The 17,648-nt window shown below is 50.6% G+C and overlaps 5 protein-coding genes across 5 annotated transcripts; 2 read left to right on the forward strand and 3 right to left on the reverse strand.

Moving 5' to 3' along the window:
- Nucleotides 1-1,332: 1,332 nt before the first annotated feature.
- BP5553_08496 (Thromboxane-A synthase) lies at nt 1,333-3,059 on the reverse strand (the record flags this gene model as incomplete). The annotated part of the gene is made up of 2 exons (XM_032017119.1): nt 1,333-2,873; nt 2,924-3,059. The coding sequence occupies 2 exons, from the start codon at nt 3,057-3,059 to the stop codon at nt 1,333-1,335; spliced, it is 1,677 nt and encodes a 558-aa protein (XP_031866550.1).
- Nucleotides 3,060-3,416: 357 nt separating this feature from the next.
- BP5553_08497 (uncharacterized protein) lies at nt 3,417-4,147 on the forward strand (the record flags this gene model as incomplete). Its single annotated transcript, XM_032017120.1, has 2 exons — nt 3,417-3,504; nt 3,564-4,147. The coding sequence occupies 2 exons, from the start codon at nt 3,417-3,419 to the stop codon at nt 4,145-4,147; spliced, it is 672 nt and encodes a 223-aa protein (XP_031866551.1).
- Nucleotides 4,148-4,363: 216 nt separating this feature from the next.
- BP5553_08498 (Uncharacterized protein) lies at nt 4,364-5,881 on the reverse strand (the record flags this gene model as incomplete). The annotated part of the gene is made up of 4 exons (XM_032017121.1): nt 4,364-5,163; nt 5,219-5,456; nt 5,518-5,637; nt 5,744-5,881. 4 exons carry the CDS (start codon nt 5,879-5,881, stop codon nt 4,364-4,366), a joined length of 1,296 nt encoding a protein of 431 aa, XP_031866552.1.
- Nucleotides 5,882-7,698: 1,817 nt separating this feature from the next.
- Nucleotides 7,699-9,547, forward strand: BP5553_08499 (putative HC-toxin efflux carrier TOXA; the record flags this gene model as incomplete). Its single annotated transcript, XM_032017122.1, has 4 exons — nt 7,699-8,198; nt 8,248-8,316; nt 8,378-8,452; nt 8,509-9,547. 4 exons carry the CDS (start codon nt 7,699-7,701, stop codon nt 9,545-9,547), a joined length of 1,683 nt encoding a protein of 560 aa, XP_031866553.1.
- A 791-nt stretch (nt 9,548-10,338) lies between these two features.
- BP5553_08500 (Lovastatin diketide synthase LovF) lies at nt 10,339-17,624 on the reverse strand (the record flags this gene model as incomplete). The annotated part of the gene is made up of 4 exons (XM_032017123.1): nt 10,339-10,499; nt 10,563-16,911; nt 16,966-17,234; nt 17,291-17,624. 4 exons carry the CDS (start codon nt 17,622-17,624, stop codon nt 10,339-10,341), a joined length of 7,113 nt encoding a protein of 2,370 aa, XP_031866554.1.
- Nucleotides 17,625-17,648: the final 24 nt, after the last annotated feature.

A 17,648-nucleotide genomic window follows, 5' to 3' on the forward strand; every position in this document is an offset into this window, starting at 1 on the left:
GCAAGTTCCTTGACACCCTGTACCAGAATAGTCAGGGCCAAACCGACAGTTCGAGCAACATCCTTGTGCGCAAGGAGAAGTTGCAGAGAATGTAGACGGCCCGAAGACGACGTGGAGATAAGAACCAAAAAGCAAGAGTAGCTGGGAGGAGTAAAAAGACTTCTAGGGATGATGAGGTGACTCATGTTGCATGATTGCTGAGAGCTGGTATAAGACTGGAGACTGGAATATTTACGCTTTTGCCACAATAATATCATTGTATAGGTGGCTTTCAACAGGAAAGGGTCCCGAGATGCTCTCATATTCTATTGTCTATATAATTCACTTCGTCTCAAGAGTGATAGTTCCATCGTTGTCCTGACTCGTGCTCAAATCTCTGAGCTCCGCAGTATGATCCAAATCCCCTCTAGTTTCCTCTTTTTCCTTACTCTCCTTCATAGTAGTTTCCACTTGCGACACCGTAAGGTTTTTGTTGCCTGTAGAATCAAGGACGACTCAAAACCTTCAGTTTCCGATAGCGGTCTATTTTTTGTTATATTCTAAGAGTAGAATATAATACAAGGGTTCAACAAATAGGAGTTCTCCGGTATATAAATAACTGGGAATAGATCTAGGTACTATATAGTAATGGGGTAGAACTGCAGGCAGGCGTCACGTGTAGGAGTCACGTGGCTCATTCGCGTAAGCCACGGCAATAGGGGTATAAAGGGGGCTCCGGCGCCCGTGTATTCTTATTCTCTCTTTAGGCAGTTACAACTCCAACACCTTGATTCGCAGTCAACCTCTTCCACTCCGTTGCATTATATATCTAGTCTCCTGACCTTATACTCCTATAATTAGATCAGTTGTCTTAATATATACTTGAGTTACTACTTATATTAACTATATCCTCTTATTAGTTATCCTTTGAGCTTATTCGTAGTTTATAATCTTATCACTTAGGTATATATACGAGGCCCTTAATCAATATAATTATCTCATTCTATGACCTATTCTGACTAATCAAGTATCTGTATTACATGTACTAATTTGGGTCCCAATTATCAACAAGAGTTGGCTGCCAGAAATGACGACCAAAGCCCCTAAAAATAGCAGCCAACTCGCCGTCTCATTGTTTACAGTAGAAGTGGTCCTTGTGAGTCTTAAAGTGGCTCTTATCCACATCTGTGTATTGTCCGCCTTCGCTGCATGGCATTAAATGGTGAGCCTCTACAATCGCGCCCTGCCGGCCGGCTTGTCAGAATGACCGACTCTCCAACTACAAAGACGCAGGCTTAAACTGACCCAGTAGAGATGGGACTAAAAACTAAGAAGTCATAATTTTTATCCAACTCAATGCGACAAGGGCCGCCGCTCTTTCCGCCTCGTAATCCCGGCGTAGAAGTTTAATGGCCGCACCACCAAGAACTCAGGATCATACACGACCGCCTCCGGCGACGAGTCTTCGAATTCGTATCGATACACCAACTCTGCCATAACTAGCTTGACCTGTGTGAGCGCCAAATTGAACCCCACACAGCCCCGACCTCCTGCTGCAAACGGCGTGTACGACCCCTGGCGGGCCATCTGCGCCGCGAAGCCTTCTTTCATCCAGCGCTCGGGATCAAATCGCAGAGGATTCTCCCAGTGGGCTGGGTTCTTTTGTATACTTGGAAAGCACGCAATGACAATGGAGCCCTTTGGAATCAAGTACCCTCCTGGCAGAATTGCGTCTTGTTTGGCGTTACGTGCGGTCTGGAAGCTGGGGCTGTGGAGACGAAGAACTTCTTTGATAAAGCAATCGAGAAATTTCATACTGTGGATCTCGTCATAAGTCCAGCGTTTATCAGTATCACCACGGTGGCTGACTATCTCCTCAAAGAGACGTTCCTGATTTCCAGGGTACCGGACAAGGGCATAAAGGGCCCAGGTGAGTAGAGACGAACTGGTGGTGAATCCCGCACCAGTACTCACCACTACGTTGCCAAGTACTAGGTCGTCCGGTAGTCCTTCTCCATCTTTGTCACGGGCACGGTACAGGAAATCGGCTATGCAATTGGCGCTCTGCAAGGCTGTTGGATCGGACAGAGACAGAGGTGGGCCATCCTTGTCGATGGTGGCGCTCATGGCTTCCTCGCAAATGTCAAATAACTGTTGTTGCACGATCTTCAGTCTTGCAGCGTCTCCAAAAGGGAGATACTTGAACCATCGCGGCTTCAGTGATAATTTTTTCATCAACGAGAGATACTCGCCAAACAGTCGGATAGGCAGCGATGGCGGCGTCTTCGGCGTCTCGAAGTGCTTCAGGTCCTGATTTAGAACGACGCGCCAGATAATCTGTGATGCAAGTTTAAACATATATTGGTAGACATTGATCGCCAGATCAGACTCGGCCAACTCATCGAATACGGTAAAGATGGATTGTGTGGCATCTTGGATCAGCGGCATAAAGTGAGCTACAGCGCGTGGCGACATTGTTGGAGGCACAAATTTGTGGCTCGGCGCAAAGGCAGGAGATGCGCTGTCGCAAGTAAAAAGCATTTCTTGTCCACCCATGTAGTGCAGTGGGTGTGATGGGTCGGACGTGGTTTTGGTGAAGAGCTTGTCTTCGCGCAACAAATGGCGGGAGATCTCGGGGTCATTGGTGTGATAGATGGTTGTTCCCATGTTGACAGTCTTCGTCATGGGGCCATAGAGCGAGAACAATCGGTCATAATTTCCGAGAACATCTGGATATAACTCGTATCGGTTGCCAACGAAGGGCAGCGAGCGAGGTCCAGGGGGCTCGCGAATGGATTCATGGCGTGTTGCTCGTAATTCTATAACGTCTTTGGTCTCCTGCACATCTTTCAGAGTCGAAAGATGGTTGCGTTGTTCGTCGACGAGCCACAATGCTTTCTCGAGTTAGCCTAGAGTTCTAGAGAACATAAGAGTAGAGACACACATTTCGTATCAGCAAATGCAAAGACCTCGGCTAGAGTTCCCGTGAGTTGCTCGAGGCTGGTGAATGGTGACACGTCCAGACTGTGAGAGTTTTCACCGTTCTTGCGTCCGATGTAAAATTCCTTGTGCATTTGCATTTTTTCACTTGATTTGTAATTATGAGGGTGCGTCGATTGCCGCAAGGACAGCGAGCAAGATGTCTCCTTGATAATAACGACTCATTTTGTGCAATTGACGCTGTGGTATGATTATTATTAGTTCGTCCTCTTTTGGAAATTCGGCGAAACGTCGCTTTTGGAAATGCCGTCGACCTGCAGCTTCGGCCAACTTGAAGTGGCTTACCCACGACGCATAAGACGCCGCAGCTTAAATCCCCCTGACGACCGTTGCCATTCAAGCGATGGACATATCTTAGCCACTACGAAGCTGCCTGTCCATGAATCTCGTCTTTTCTTTCGCGCCATAGCCATAGCTGAACGGCAATTGCGTCAACAATGTCCCAGCTCAGCGAAACCATCACACTTGAGCAACTGGCCGCCCACAATACTCTGGAGTCCCTGTGGATAGCGGTTCATGCACATGGTAGGCTAATACTGCCGCAAATGATGACACTCGGGAAGTAGAACTAACCAGCTTCCCAGTGTACGATCTCACGACCTTCAGCTCGGACCACCCAGGTGGTATCGAGGCACTCGAGAGCTGTGCCGGGACCGATGGAACAGAGCCGTACGAATATGCAGGCCACAGCGAGTCGAATATGGCAAAAATGCAGCTATACCGCGTCGGCAGGCTTGCCGGGAGCCTTGCACAGGCTTCTTCCATTTCTCCCAATCCCCTTCACGTGGAGAGTAAGCGCATAAGGAGCGCCACATCCCGCCTCAAGCAGTTGAGATTCCCCTCCTGGACGAAGCTGGCAGTCACTATATCCGCCACTCCTCTCTTTGTGGCTCTGGCTCTGTCTTGCCAGCAAAGGGACAGTTTTGTTGATTACATTTCGCGGACACTGAATACCTCCCAACTCCAATTCGGAACTATTTCGGATCAGGGCACTGGACATGCATTTTGGGCGGGCATAGCAATCGCTTCGTCAGTAAGCTGCGTGGGATTCAGCTATCTATACAAGCTCTTCTTGTCGACTCTCGATTACCAAAACGACGTATTCAGCTTGCCAGCTACGATACCGAGAAAAACGAAAAAAAGAAGAACGGATCACCTGACTATCTAAATGTCGTCATATGTTCATCTATCATAGATGTTCAAAGCTGTCATGAATTGTTGCTGCAGATCAGCATGACTCTTATGCATCTGCATAATTGGCATTACTGCATTGCTCTGTGTAGCTACAAACGGGCAGTCTCCCACGCAGCAGAGACTTCTTAATGATATATATACAATACAGACAACAAAAAAAGATATCGTCAAAAAGCTCCCCCAGTGACTTTCAATAATGACTGCTGATGGCCACTTGCGCTAACTTCATATTGTTCTCTGCCTCAATCACGGCCTCCACTTGGCCTTGATTTGGCTGATTGCGATATCGGGACTTGATTGTATTGATATGCTGCTGTAACTCTACAATCTGAAGAGTCACTAGGCTTTCAAGCAAGTGTAGCCCCTCGCGTTGGCTGACTCGATATGTCGATACGGAAATGTCGATGGGGCCAGCAGAGACATCGAGCTCGGGTTTTTGCCTGGACGAGTTTGTGTCGCCGAGGCCACACAGACGCAGGCCCATATAACAGTTGGCCGTCTTCCTGCAAATGACGCTCAGTTGCCGGGCCGCCATGGCGAGCAACATGTTCTGCTCTAGTCGAACCGCACATAGCTCACACGCCATGAATATCGCCAAGGTTTCCATGGAATTGCGAACGTCGGCGAGTAATCGGTCAATACGGTTCTCGCGCGAAGCAGATCTGGAGGTCAGCCTCTCGAGAAAAGATATCGAGCTCAGCAAACAGCCGCAACTGTCGGATTCTACACGTGCTTTTCCCCAAGGCTTGAGACATGGTGATTCCGATGTCGAGCCCACCCAGTCGTGCCCATCGGCGTTCATCGCCCAAGCCGTGTCGCCATGTACTATCTGAGGTTCCTTCCAAGTGTCCATATCACCCAACGGGATGAGTAGCGACGTCGAGGGTGTGTCTGGCATCAATGGTTCCGAAAGTTGGCCTGACGACACCGCTGTGGAATTGCCAGTGCTTGGTGAAGTAAACGATTCGCTTGCTGTGAGGCCAACGCCGGCTATCGGTGGTGTCACTCAAGTGAGCCCAGGACATCTGTAGAACCAAGTACTTACGAGTTGGATTGCCACCACTGCTAGATTCGCTGTCTAAACTGTGCTGCACTGGAGTATCCATATTCCAAGGGCTAGACAGCGACTTGTCGAGGCAGCTGTCGTCGAACATGTTGCAGTGCAAACCGTCCCCCAATGTCGATTCTTCGCTGTCCTTCACCTGGCTATTCCTGGCGCAAGGCTTTGGTTCATCGCGCACAGTCCGGGTCGAGATCGAGGCATTCCTGGTACGCCGAGTCGTCTGTTGGAATGGAAGCCGTTAGCGACTGGGTCCTGCTACCCTGACATCGTTCGTTACTTACGGCTCGGCGACTTTGGTTGTTTTCCTGTCGTTTACTCCGCCCTTGATCTTCTGAATACACGCATTCGAGTGACATGGCTTCGCATCTTTGGCATGTTTTCCATCCTCCAGAGCAGCGCGCCTATAATTTCTATATTATTAAACACCCACCGCAGTAGTAAACTGAATAGGAATGCAGTTATTCAAACCCATAGCTTCAGATACAGCAAAATATCGAACAGGCATACCTTTCTGGAGCGGCAAAAATCGCAAGCAATGCGTATCTTGTCCTGGAGATTGCGGCTAATTGCAGTAGCAGGGTCCGGATTCTCAATGAACTCCAAGGTCCCTCGATCAAAGTCAATCTGGGCCAGGGTGCCAAACATGATAGGAACCGTCAAGTCGTCTTCGGAGTGCAAAGGAGTCCACAATAATGATAGACGTTGTCGAAATAGATAGAGTGCAACGCGGTAATAATAATGACTCCACAAGAAGTTAAAGACACTCCGGATCTATGTGGCCCGAAAGGTCAATGGAGTGATATAGGTATGGTAGGATCAAAACCTCAGTAAAACCTTGGCAAATAAAACGCAGGGCTGACACAACGAATATATCTAATCTATGCGACTTATATACAGCTTTATATGGCTTATATACAACGCACGTTACCCGTTGGCGAGACACCACTCCTGCCCCCCCAGCCACCACATCCGTGGTTGGTGGATTTAAGTTAGTTAAACTATTAAGTTAGTTAATCACATGTCAGTGCTTACAACCGCTTACGACCTCAAAATATCGAATTTATAAGTAGGGCAGCCTGGCAAATCCTACCTACAGCTCGTTGCCTTAGGCTCCTACTACGCCCCTTTACCACTTTACTTATTACAAAGCGACAAGTATCTTATAAAGTTTCCTACTTTTCTTATCCTCTTATAAGCTGAATTAATTGCCTAATTAGTACTTTACTTATTATTACATAGGTATTAATAACTACTTTATAATTATATCTATGGTACTACTCTAAGAGAGCGAAGTATATAAGTAAGTTTCGAGACTACTTCATATCCTCCGCTCCTTCCGAACAACTAACTCTCTAGAGATTTAATATACGCAGATCCTGCACAATGATGTGCGCGGCTGATACGCCCCGGAATTCTAGGCTTCCGCGCACGTGCTAGTGGCATAAGTCTCATGGCGACGCGATGCAATGCTATGAATGTAGATATTGGCGTAACGGACATGGAGTTATCTCGTCCTGGAGTCCTATCGATTGGGATATCAGATTTACCTTACGTGACATCGCGTCTTGAACTAGGGCCACGCTAGATATAAACACAGGATCATTCCCCGAGATGACCTCCTTTTCTCCCCGGCTTAGATGTTCTCCATTGGCACGTAGCGGTGGTGGTGAAAATGTGGCTTACACATGTACTGGCGTGGCGTATTGCATTAGTCATTATTCCTCGCACCAGATTGGTCCTTGAGGCCGATTAGTCTGTCCGGCCCGCGCCGCGGGCTTCCGGAGTAACCCCAAAGGCTTGGTCACCGCTCCAACGGAAAGTGTAATTGTGTAGATTAGCGTAGATGAAGATGCTTCTGCGCAGGGGTTTAGTCGCTTCGGTGCAGGGGTGTAGATAGTGTAGACCCACGATGATGAAACGCCTCTTCAGCGTCTTGCGATACGAAGGATCAGGATGCCTCGTAAACCACCACTGGCAGCGCCAGAAATATGCTAAGACACCTTAAATGTGGGGGGCGAGATACAGTGTAACAGTAAGCAAAGCGATTCATAATACTGTACGAGTATTCTTTCCACCTCAGTGACACAAGTGACATTACCCCATGGAGACGTCTGTATCCGTAAAGGGGGACGGCCCGCCAGCCATTTGGAGAGATAGGTGCGATATGGATCTGTGGATCCCGTCAACCGTGCCTTGGCTGCGCAGATGCCCCGTTGCCACGTGCAATCTCGGCCGGGCTGGAAGCAGAAGAGTTGGCCACCACTGTTTGTTGGAAGTTGGCGGCCATTGTTATGTTGTGCAGGATCACAGCAGACTGGTTTGGTGCAGAAATCTAACAAGCCCGGCGTTGGCTTACAAGTTTCGTTTACCTCCATCCTTTTACTTTTATTTTCACCTCGTCCTTCGCCTCAGCCTTGCACCATCATCAGTGGATTCAGTGCAGTGTCGTTGCTTGCGCCGTCATGGGCCCAGATATTGATTCCACCAGTGATTTTCACACACGAGATGTCGTTAAAATGCTGCCAGCCGCGGGCCACTCGCCCACCGAGTCTTTCGCCTTCGAAGGGGATTGCTTAGCTACCTCAGAACAAGAGGCGGGAGGAGATACGCTCGTACAAATGAGCAATCTTCGGTGGTTCGGCGTATGCGTTGGGCTGTACTCGACCGCCTTCCTGTATGGACTGGACTCGACGATCTCTGCTTCTGTGCAAGGCCCTGTGCTGGAGTCTCTTGGTGACCTGAACCTGCTACCGTGGATCGGTACTGGATTTATGCTCGGCTCCGTGGCCACCATCTCGCTGTTCGGCTCGTTGTACAGAAAGATAGAGGTCAAATGGCTGTATCTAGGTAGTATCCTCACCTTTGAGGTCGGCAGTGCAATTTGTGGTGCAGCTCCCAACATGAGTGCCATAGCTGTCGGTCGAGTCGTGGCAGGAATAGGTGGCGCTGGTATCTATCTTGGGTGAGTGCATGAACATACTGCAGCAAGTCAACGCTGACCATCGAGCAAGAGGTATAAACTACATCTCCATGTTTGTGACCCCAGCCAAACGGTCATTCTACACTGCTCTAATCGGAACGTACGTCTCCCATTGACTAGCCTTTGAAGGTGGAAAATTTGAAATTGATACCCGTGACTAGATTCTGGGGTCTCGGCGCCATCCTTGGACCCGTCATCGGCGGGGCGTTTGCTCAGAGTAAAGCAACCTGGCGTTGGTGAGTGCAGACAACAAGAATCGCTTCGAGCTCCATCAACTAATAATCTTCCGAAGGGCCTTCTATATAAATCTCTTTTTCGGAGCAGTTACTGCCCCAATTTACATCTTCTGGTTTCCGCGCTACGGCGCACATCGCCACGAGAAGATACTTCCGCGGATCAAGAACATTGACTGGCTTGGCGCCTTGCTTAATGCCGCAATGTTCTCCCTCTTCGTTACTTCGTGTACGCTTAGCGGCTCTCCGCGGCCATGGAACTCGGGCTCAATCATCACCCTCTGGGTCATGACTGCTGTTATCACCATTCTTTTTGCACTTCAACAGTGGACTGCATTCTTGACGACGGAAGAAGATCAAATCTTTCCAGTGTGGTGCCTCAAAAGTCGGACACTAGTCCTATTGTATATTGGGACCGCCGGCACCAGTGCCGTCATGAACGTCAACATCTACTACCTGCCTCTCTATTTCCAATTCACAAACGGAGTTGGCCCTATCGAGGTCTCGGTTCGCATTCTGCCCTTCGTATGTCTCATAATCTTTAGTAGCCTTGTCTCTGGAACGCTTTTGCCGAAATTCAACGTTTACACCGCTTGGTACTTCGCTTCCGGCATAATTGCCTTAGTCGGGAGTGCGCTCTTGATGCGAATCTCCGCTTCAACACCTGCGAGAGATATCTATGGATATGAAATCCTGGTAGGGGCTGGGTGTGGTCTGACCTTCCAAGCTGCTTACGCGATCGCTCTTATCAAGTCTCCGGGGAAAAAGGCAACATCGGTTCTTAGCTTCATCAACGTGGCACAATTGGGTGGTGCAGCTATATCATTGGCAATAGCAGGGGCATTGTTTCACAATGTTGGTTTCAATACCATGCAAAGCGCCCTCAGCGGGAGGGGGTATTCCTCCGCTGAAATTCATGAAGCCCTTGGCGGCGGATACTCGCCCATCATCAGCGATAGCCCTCCTGAGGTGCGTGCCATTGCGGTAAATGCCATCGCAAGCACCCTCGCCAAAGTCTATACCTTATCAGCCGTGGGAGCTGCGGCAGTGCTCCTGGCAGGGGTTTTGATGCCGTGGGAGAAGTTGAAAATGATCTGAAGCGCACACCGGGGGACAACGGAATTAGAATCACCTGGAGTAAAGGGGATATCGGGAGTGAAACGGCAGCTCTCGCGGAGCTTATGATCTGCTTTTGAACTGCTTCGACCACCACACCGTCGTGCGCTCGTCAACTAACTACTTTGGTTTGGCGATGGTATTATTAGAGATAGAAAATGTAATACCAAGCCGACAGTCTGAACGGAATTCTATCTGCGCTTGTGCTTACGTTTCTTGCCTCTTGCCTCTCATCCTCGAGTAAACACAATCCGCTTGTGTCTAGCAACCATGCGAGACAGAACTTGAACTACCGTAAAGAGGTTAATACCATTTCTACCTTTCACCAATCGGTAGGACAAGAAGAGTTTAGCAAGGCCCGGTCTACGTAACTTTTAACCATCAAATATTACATGGCAGGTGAAGGGGATCAAGTAGTGCAGTGCGTCATAATTGAAAATATCTTACCACCACGGTATCGTATTGCGTACAGCACTTTTCTCGCTTTCGTACTATTACGTGTACCGTACTACAAATATCACAGTAACCCCACTCAAGAGCGTGGCCCGCACCTCAGAGCTGCAGTACAACAGTACAGACACAATCAGTAAATAGGCTCCTGTATGCTCCTAGTTTATTCTCTTCTTGACTTTAGTTTTAGAATATTTTATTGCGCAAAATCTATATGCTATCCAACTTTAATCTATATACTATTCAATCTCTGATACGCCTCTACAGTGCCTTGTGCGTCACAGTAGGTGACTGTCTAATACAGCGTCGGATACGACAAACTCTCAATCTTCATCCGCAGCGACCTTGACCAATTGACTCTTGGCTGCAATCTTGGCCGCTACATCACTTAGCGGCATAGCACTTAGGATATCAAAGACCGAAATATCACTTCGCATGTTCTTCAGGGCGCGATTCCGAATCTCGACGGCCTGTAGTGAGTCAACTGCAGTAGAAACCATGTTAGCCACGATATTTTCCTATAGAGAAGGGGAAACATATAACTTACCACCATAGTCATACAAAGGTTTTTGAGTATCGACCTCTTCCAATGAGACACCCATGGCCGCAGCGACCAGGTCCTTGATATTATCTTCCACGACCGCCGCAGCCTCTGCCATACTCGTCGCGTTGGATAAGAGGGTGCCCACGTCTTGCTTCGCCTTGCCGTCCCGGGCTTGGTTTCCGACTTTGACGCGGAGCTCGAATTTCTTGTCCTTCGAGAAGCCTCCGGTGCTTTCGTTGTGCTCGATGCGGTCACCCAGACCCAGCACTACCTGGGCGGGTACGCGCTGTCCATTTGTGGTGGAGCCTCGCATGATAGCTCGCATCACGACGCCGAGCTCTTTGAGGTTCGTCTGCAGGCCTCGCCAACCGTGCTGGTACCTGCCCAGGTAGCTGGCGAGGTCACCAAACTCGCCAGCTGCCGTAAAGTGCGAGGAATCGGAGACCAAGCCGACATCGATGCTGGTAGCGCTGATGCCGAGATGGGTGCGAGCGTGATGTGCCAACGCGTCCTCAAAAGTATTTCCCGAGGCATAGTTTGCTTGCGCCGTGTTGCCGATAACACCGGTGATGGACGACAGCAGAATGAAGAAGGGCTTGTCACCAGGCCAGATGTTGGCCAGGAGGTTCCGTGAGCCTTTGGTCTTGGGTTCGATCGCATGACGCCACTGATTGAAAGACATGTTATCGAAAATGCTGTCTTCTAGAACCATGGCTAATTGGATCACTCCGGCAATCCTCCTACCACTGGCTTTGATGGTGTCGAATACTTTGGCAACGCTGGTACTGTCATTGACATTGCACTTTAACGCTTCGGCTCGCACAGAACACTCAGCAAATTTCTGCAGATCTTGTTGATTCTTTGACCCGCCCGATCGAGATAGGAAAACCAGATTCTTGGCACCACATTCGACCATCCAGTTGGCAATGTCCAAGCCAAGAGCGCCCAGGCCACCAGCCAGTACGTATGTTGCTTCACTGTCAAGCTTCAATTCCTGAGACGGGGGTGCAGGCATGAGCACAGGACTTTCATCGCTCAATGACACGACAACTTGCTCGGTCTGGGTGTTGTTTACCGAAGCTGAAATATTGGTAACCGGCAGCACCGCCAGCGGGGAAGGTCCTTGGAGGGTGTACTCTTTAAAGGCCTGCTGGAAGAGCTTACTGACAACACTTGGTCTACCTTGGATCACTGCGGCCATGTCGATGCGAGCGAGAGTCACGTTGGTTTTCGAGGCCGCAAGAAGAGCTCTGGAGCTCTCGCCGTTGATGTCAACAAATTGACCAAAGTCGCACAGAATCGACATGGCTCTAGCGACATGTGCGCCCGACTGTTGGCTGACAACGACATCAACGCCGCGGTTCTGCGTGGCACTTTGAATGAGTGGAACGAAATTGCTCAAGGCCGAATCGAAGATGTGGTCCGAAGAGATCCCAAATCGGTCAGCGATTATGTCTCGCTCTGCTTTGTTGTGGACTAGAGCAAAGATGTCGGCCCCAACCGCTTTGGCAACTTGTATCAGGGCTTGTCCGACCGCACTTGCTGCGTTGTCCAGTAGCAATGTCTGGCTGTGACTCAAATGAGCCGTCTCGACAAGCGCATACTGCGCAGTTATCAACGGCTCAACGAGCGCAACAGCCTGCTGCGGCTCAAGGCCCTTGGGCAGTGGTGCAACCAGGGCCTGGTTTTGGCGGATGTGAGTCCTTGCAGCAGCGTGGGAGAAAACAATGACACGTTGACCAAGCTCAAATGTTTGGGCCGAGTCGGCTCGACGAGTAACGAGGCCAACAGCATGATGAACAGAGTTCAATGTTTGGCCAGTTCCGAGTCCAGCATACTCAACTTTGACTTCAATCTCGCCTACTGCAAGCGGGGATTCGGCCTGTTCATCCGGAATCCAGATGCAGCTTTGGACGTTTGTAGACTCGATCGCTTTGAGTGGCTTTCCTAGAGCACCAAGGGTAGACAAGATCGGTTTCGCGGTATTACTTGTCAATTGCAGTTCGTAGTCGAAGCCAGCATCTTCCGTGGCACGAGGAATGTAAATCAAGCCGTTGCCTTCAGCGTATTCCATTTCTGCATCCTCAGCTAGAGATGTTCGCCAAACGTCGAGAACCAGATCTGCGTACTGGACACTGGAAATATCGGCGACCGCGGACAGATCCAGAGACGGCAAAACTGCGATTGGGTATTCGTTACGCATTACTCGGAACAAACCCTGGCTTGTTGCGAATTCAACACCATTCGACCAACTCTCAAGGACGCTGCCGCGAGTAATCCAGAAAAGATGTCCAACTGTGGAGACCAGTGTCCTGAATGCGCGGAATTGGTCCTCATCCCAGGCATACACTAGTGGGGTTTCAACCTCGAGGAGAGAAATGACAGACTTTCCGCCGAGTGAAGCCACGCCGCTCGAAGTCAGATTTGTTAGTGCGACTGAAGCACCGGAGCCTTCAAGCTTGGTCTGGATTGTTGCAGCAAATGTACGAAGGGCATCGGATGGCGATGCAGGCAAGAGAAGCACAACAGAGTCAGGTAGCTCAACCGAGGGCGAATTCGTGCTTGATACGAACAGGAAATAGGTCGCATCTTCCGCAAGACGGCCGACGTACTTGCTACCTAGCTCAACGACGTCGACATTGTCTGGCTGCCCAGCGTGAGTGAGGCACGCCAGTGGAGCCAGCGTCGCAAGCGTCGCAGCATTCTTCGAGATATCAGGAACTCCCAAGCCGATGACGAGATCGTTGGCTTCTGGAGCCAGCGTCTGAAGAAGTTCGCTCTCCGGCAGCCATTTATAGGTGATGGTCGTGTTCTCAGAATCTTCGCCAAGCGTCGCTCGCATCAACTGTGATCCCGACTCAGATGTGGCGAGGGCAGTGATCTTTCTAGGTCCATACGTTCGGCTCTTGAGGCGAAGGAGAATATCGATACTAGATTCGGACTCATCGAACATGACAACAAGTATGGTGCTGTCCGACGCCTTTAGGAACACCGAGTCCAGCCAGGTGTCGATAAGTGTGGCCGCCTTCCCGGATGATACGAGCTTCGTAAGATCCTCGTTGCTGGTCAAGAAAGCGAGATCAGGAATCCAGGTAATCCCCGCGCAGTTCTTGATGGTCCCGGACGATACGGTACCAGAGGTTTCCAAGTCGTTTCCAGACGTAACCTGACGAAGGGCAAAGTTTTTGACAGTAAGCTTTGGTTTTGCCCACTCTTGATCAGAGACAACCAGTTCAGCGGTAATCTCATGGCCGCTCAGGGACAGCAAACGACCATAGCCAGAGTAGAGTGCTCCGGGTTCCTTTGGCTGATCACGGGCGATGTAGATCTCTTCGATGCTATAAGGCACTGCAGCTTGTTTCACTGGCCGGCCGGTATTGAGGGAAGCAATCACCAGGTGGAAGATAGAGTCCATGGTTGCCGGATGAATGATATTGGGAGACTCGTGATGTTTGGGCATTGTCGACCTGGTATCTGGAACAGCCACACATCCGTAGGAGGCGTCCTTGGATGGTACTGCCGTAAGGGACACCACATTACGGAACGCTGGACCATACTGCATGCCAATGGTGTCTAGATTTTTGTAGAATTCATCAACGTTGACAACCGCGGAGTCAGCTTCGGAGAGCAGGGCCTTATGCGAACCCAATTGTCTCTGCCATAAGGCGTCCGCACTGCCCTCTTCAACTTCGCTCGCTTCCTTCTCGTATACGAGAGCAATGGTTCCAGCACAGTGTTTCGCCCACGGCGGGCCCTTGGTCATCGAGTAGACTGTAAAGGACCACGAGTCGGGTTTCGTATTGTGCGGATAGAAACTTATACGGGTCTCCACGGGCGACCCGTCATCCAAAGATATCACGAGCCCGCGCTCGAATATGACATCGGTCATCCGAAATCCCTCAACTGTCTTGGACGGGTCAGCGGTGCGCAGTACGCCTTCCAAGGCCATGACAAGCATGCCTGCACCTGGGTACAGCACGGTTCCCGTGATTATATGGTCTTCAATCCATGGGTTTTCGGAGATGCGCAGGTAGTTTCTCCACCGTGGCTCGTGGCTACTCTGAGAATCTTCTGGTATACCCAGAAAGTCATTGCGCACGTGGGCAGGGAAGCGATAAGAGCGTGACGAATACGATTCGTGCCAGAAGCTATTTGTATGATTCCAGGGATAAGGCGGTAAGTTGCAAAGCATCTGAAGGGTGTTGTTGACCTGTGAGTGCTGGTTAACTGCACCCATGTCAACCTTGCACCCTGCAGCCCAGAGCACCCCTGCGGCGTTCAAGGATGTCTCCGTGGCGTCTTGGCCACGAACAAGCATTGAGGCGTAAGGCGCAGACTTGGCGAACTTGTTGTTGCTGACGTCAATGATCTGTCGCAACGGTCCCTGGAGAGCCGCGTGAGGGCCAATCTCGAGAAAACCTCCCCATTGTACGGCTACTGGGCGGGTACCGCCTGGGGCCACTTTCTTATGCTTCAGTAATGCCAAGAGACCCTGTGAGAACTGCACGGGATTCTGCATATTGTTGGCCCAATACTGAGCGTTCAGTTCTTTGGCAGAAGAGACTATGGACCCGGTAAGGGACGAGTACATGACTGGGCTGCTGTCCGTCTCATCTGTCTCCGTCGGGGACACTTCGCCAATCATCTCGAGATATCTCGGCGAGACCTCGCGCATGTGAGGAGAGTGATACGCGGTTGTGATCTTCAGTTTGCGGGCGAATTTACCATCGCTAGATATCAGGGTTTCCAGCTGGTTTATGGCATCGACATCACCAGAGAGTGTCACACTGGAGGGACTGTTGATACAGGCCACGACCGCAGATCCGTGTGGAACTTTCTCGAGGTACTTCTGGGCATCATCCTGAGAAAGCCCAGCAGCCATCATTGCACCTTGTTTAGAGACAGCGGCAGAACTGAGACCTCGGACATAGGCCAGCTTTATGGCGTCGTGGTGGGTCAGAAGAGATGCGGCGTATGCGGCGGCCATCTCACCGCTCGAGTGTCCGATTGTGGCTGTTGGTAAGATCTTCCAGAAGCGAAGAACGTCGACCAGTGCGACCTGGACTACCGTGCAGAGGGGCTGGCTGTACTCTGGAAGGTTGATGTTCGGGTTGGGCGTCTTGGCCAACTCTTCAATTGCATTCCACTTGCAGCCCAAAGTCTCGAGGTAAGACTGCGAAGCTTCCACGCTTTGGCGGAAGATAGGATGCTCGAATAGTTCCCGTCCCATAGCTGGCCACTGAGCACCTTGACCGGTGAATACCATGACAACATTGTCGCCTTGACGCTGTGACCGAGTGGCTGCCGGCAATCCTTGTGATAGTCTTTTTGAGAGGTCTGACATCGAACTGGCAATGGCAAAAGTCCTGTGCTCTAGATGTGAGCGGCGCACCGCAAGTGTGTATGCAAGATTGTCCAAGATGGATACGTCGTGCTTGTCTTCTGAATCGCCGCTTTGCAGCCATGTGGCGAACCCTTCAGACACACGCTTGGCTCCGGTCTGGTCTTTGCCGCTGAAGAGGAACAACTTGTTGGATGCATCTTGGACGAGCTCGCTTGATGGTGTAGTCGAAATACCTGAATCCGAACCCGATGTATCTATGTCCACATTGTGTTTACCAGCCAGACCCCTTGCTCGGAGGTAGTGGTAAGCATCGTCTAGGATAACGTGAGCATTGGCACCGCCGAACCCGAATGAGTTGACGCTAATTCGCCGCAGTCCTGGCGCCGGCCATGTGAGAACATCCATGGGAAGACTAAGGTGCCAGTCGCTCAACTTTAGTTTCGGGTTCACCCGTTCCACGCCGTACGTGGGGACCAGCATTCCTTTTTCAAGCAGTAGGATGGACTTGAACACGCCGGCGAGACCAGCACATCCCTCCGTGTGGCCCACAGTAGGCTTGATACTGCCAATATGAAGAGGGGACTTTCCAGCTGCACGCCTCGCTGCGCCAAGGGTCTGGGCAATGGCGGTTAATTCAAGAGGGTCGCCAACTGGCGTCCCCGTACCGTGGCATTCGCAGTACCCCGTCTCCGACTGATCCAACCCTGCATCCTCGTAGGTCTGGTTGATCAGTTCGGCTTGTGATACGGAACTTGGTTGTGTAATACTGGGTGTTTTGCCGTCTGCGTTGACACCAGTACCACGAATCACAGCGCGAATGGTATCGCCGTCGCGAATGGCATCCGACAGACGTTTGACGATCAGAGCGCCAATGCCATCTCCACGGCCATAGCCATTGGCACGGTCATCGAATGTGTGCGAGATCCCCTCAGGGCTGAGCATGTGCATGGCCGTGAGCTGGTGCATCGTGAGGGGATTAATCATGAGGTTAATTCCGGCGACGACGGACTACCAGAATCAAGTCAGCTATCAGTATTCGCACAAACGTGTGTCCCAACCTACCATGTTCGTTTCTTTCAGCCTAAGCGACTGACATGCCAGGTGAAGAGCATATAGCGAGGAGCTGCAAGCGGTGTCAAGCGTCAAACTCGGGCCCTTGAGACCAAAGAACCATGAGACGCGATTAGCGGTCATTGATTCGCTCAAGGCTGAAGCTGCGGTATGTCCGATATCGTAAATATCGTGCGAGGAGGTCATTTCATAGTCGTTTGTCATGCAACCGACGTAGCAACCCGTACGGCTGTTCATCAGATCCTCAACCAGAATGCCGGCTACAACCACATAATTAGAATTAAATCTCGTTGACCAACTTGGAGGGTCATATTACCATTCTCGATACTTTCGTAACTAACTTCAAGCAACAGCCTCTTCATCGGGTCCATGGCGGCAGCCTCTTTGGCTGTTATCGAGAAGAAAGGGGCGTCAAAGCGGCTGATGTCTTGCTGAAGGAAGTACCCATGCTGTGTACTGATTCCGCCTTTTCGGTCTGGATCAGGGTGGTACCAATGATTGCTATCCCATCTATCACCAGGAACCGGACAGTGGCCAGTCTTGACCTTGCTAATCATATCCCATAGGGAGTCCAGTGATGACGCCTCGCCAGCAAAGCGACATGCTGCACCAACAATAGCGATGGGCTCCTGCTTGTCCGAGTCGTCCATGGTGCAGGGCTGGAGACGGGTGGA

The sequence above is a fragment of the Venustampulla echinocandica genome, assembly GCF_003357145.1.
Source record: "Venustampulla echinocandica strain BP 5553 chromosome Unknown scaffold_8, whole genome shotgun sequence".
Lineage (NCBI taxonomy): Eukaryota > Fungi > Ascomycota > Leotiomycetes > Helotiales > Pleuroascaceae > Venustampulla > Venustampulla echinocandica.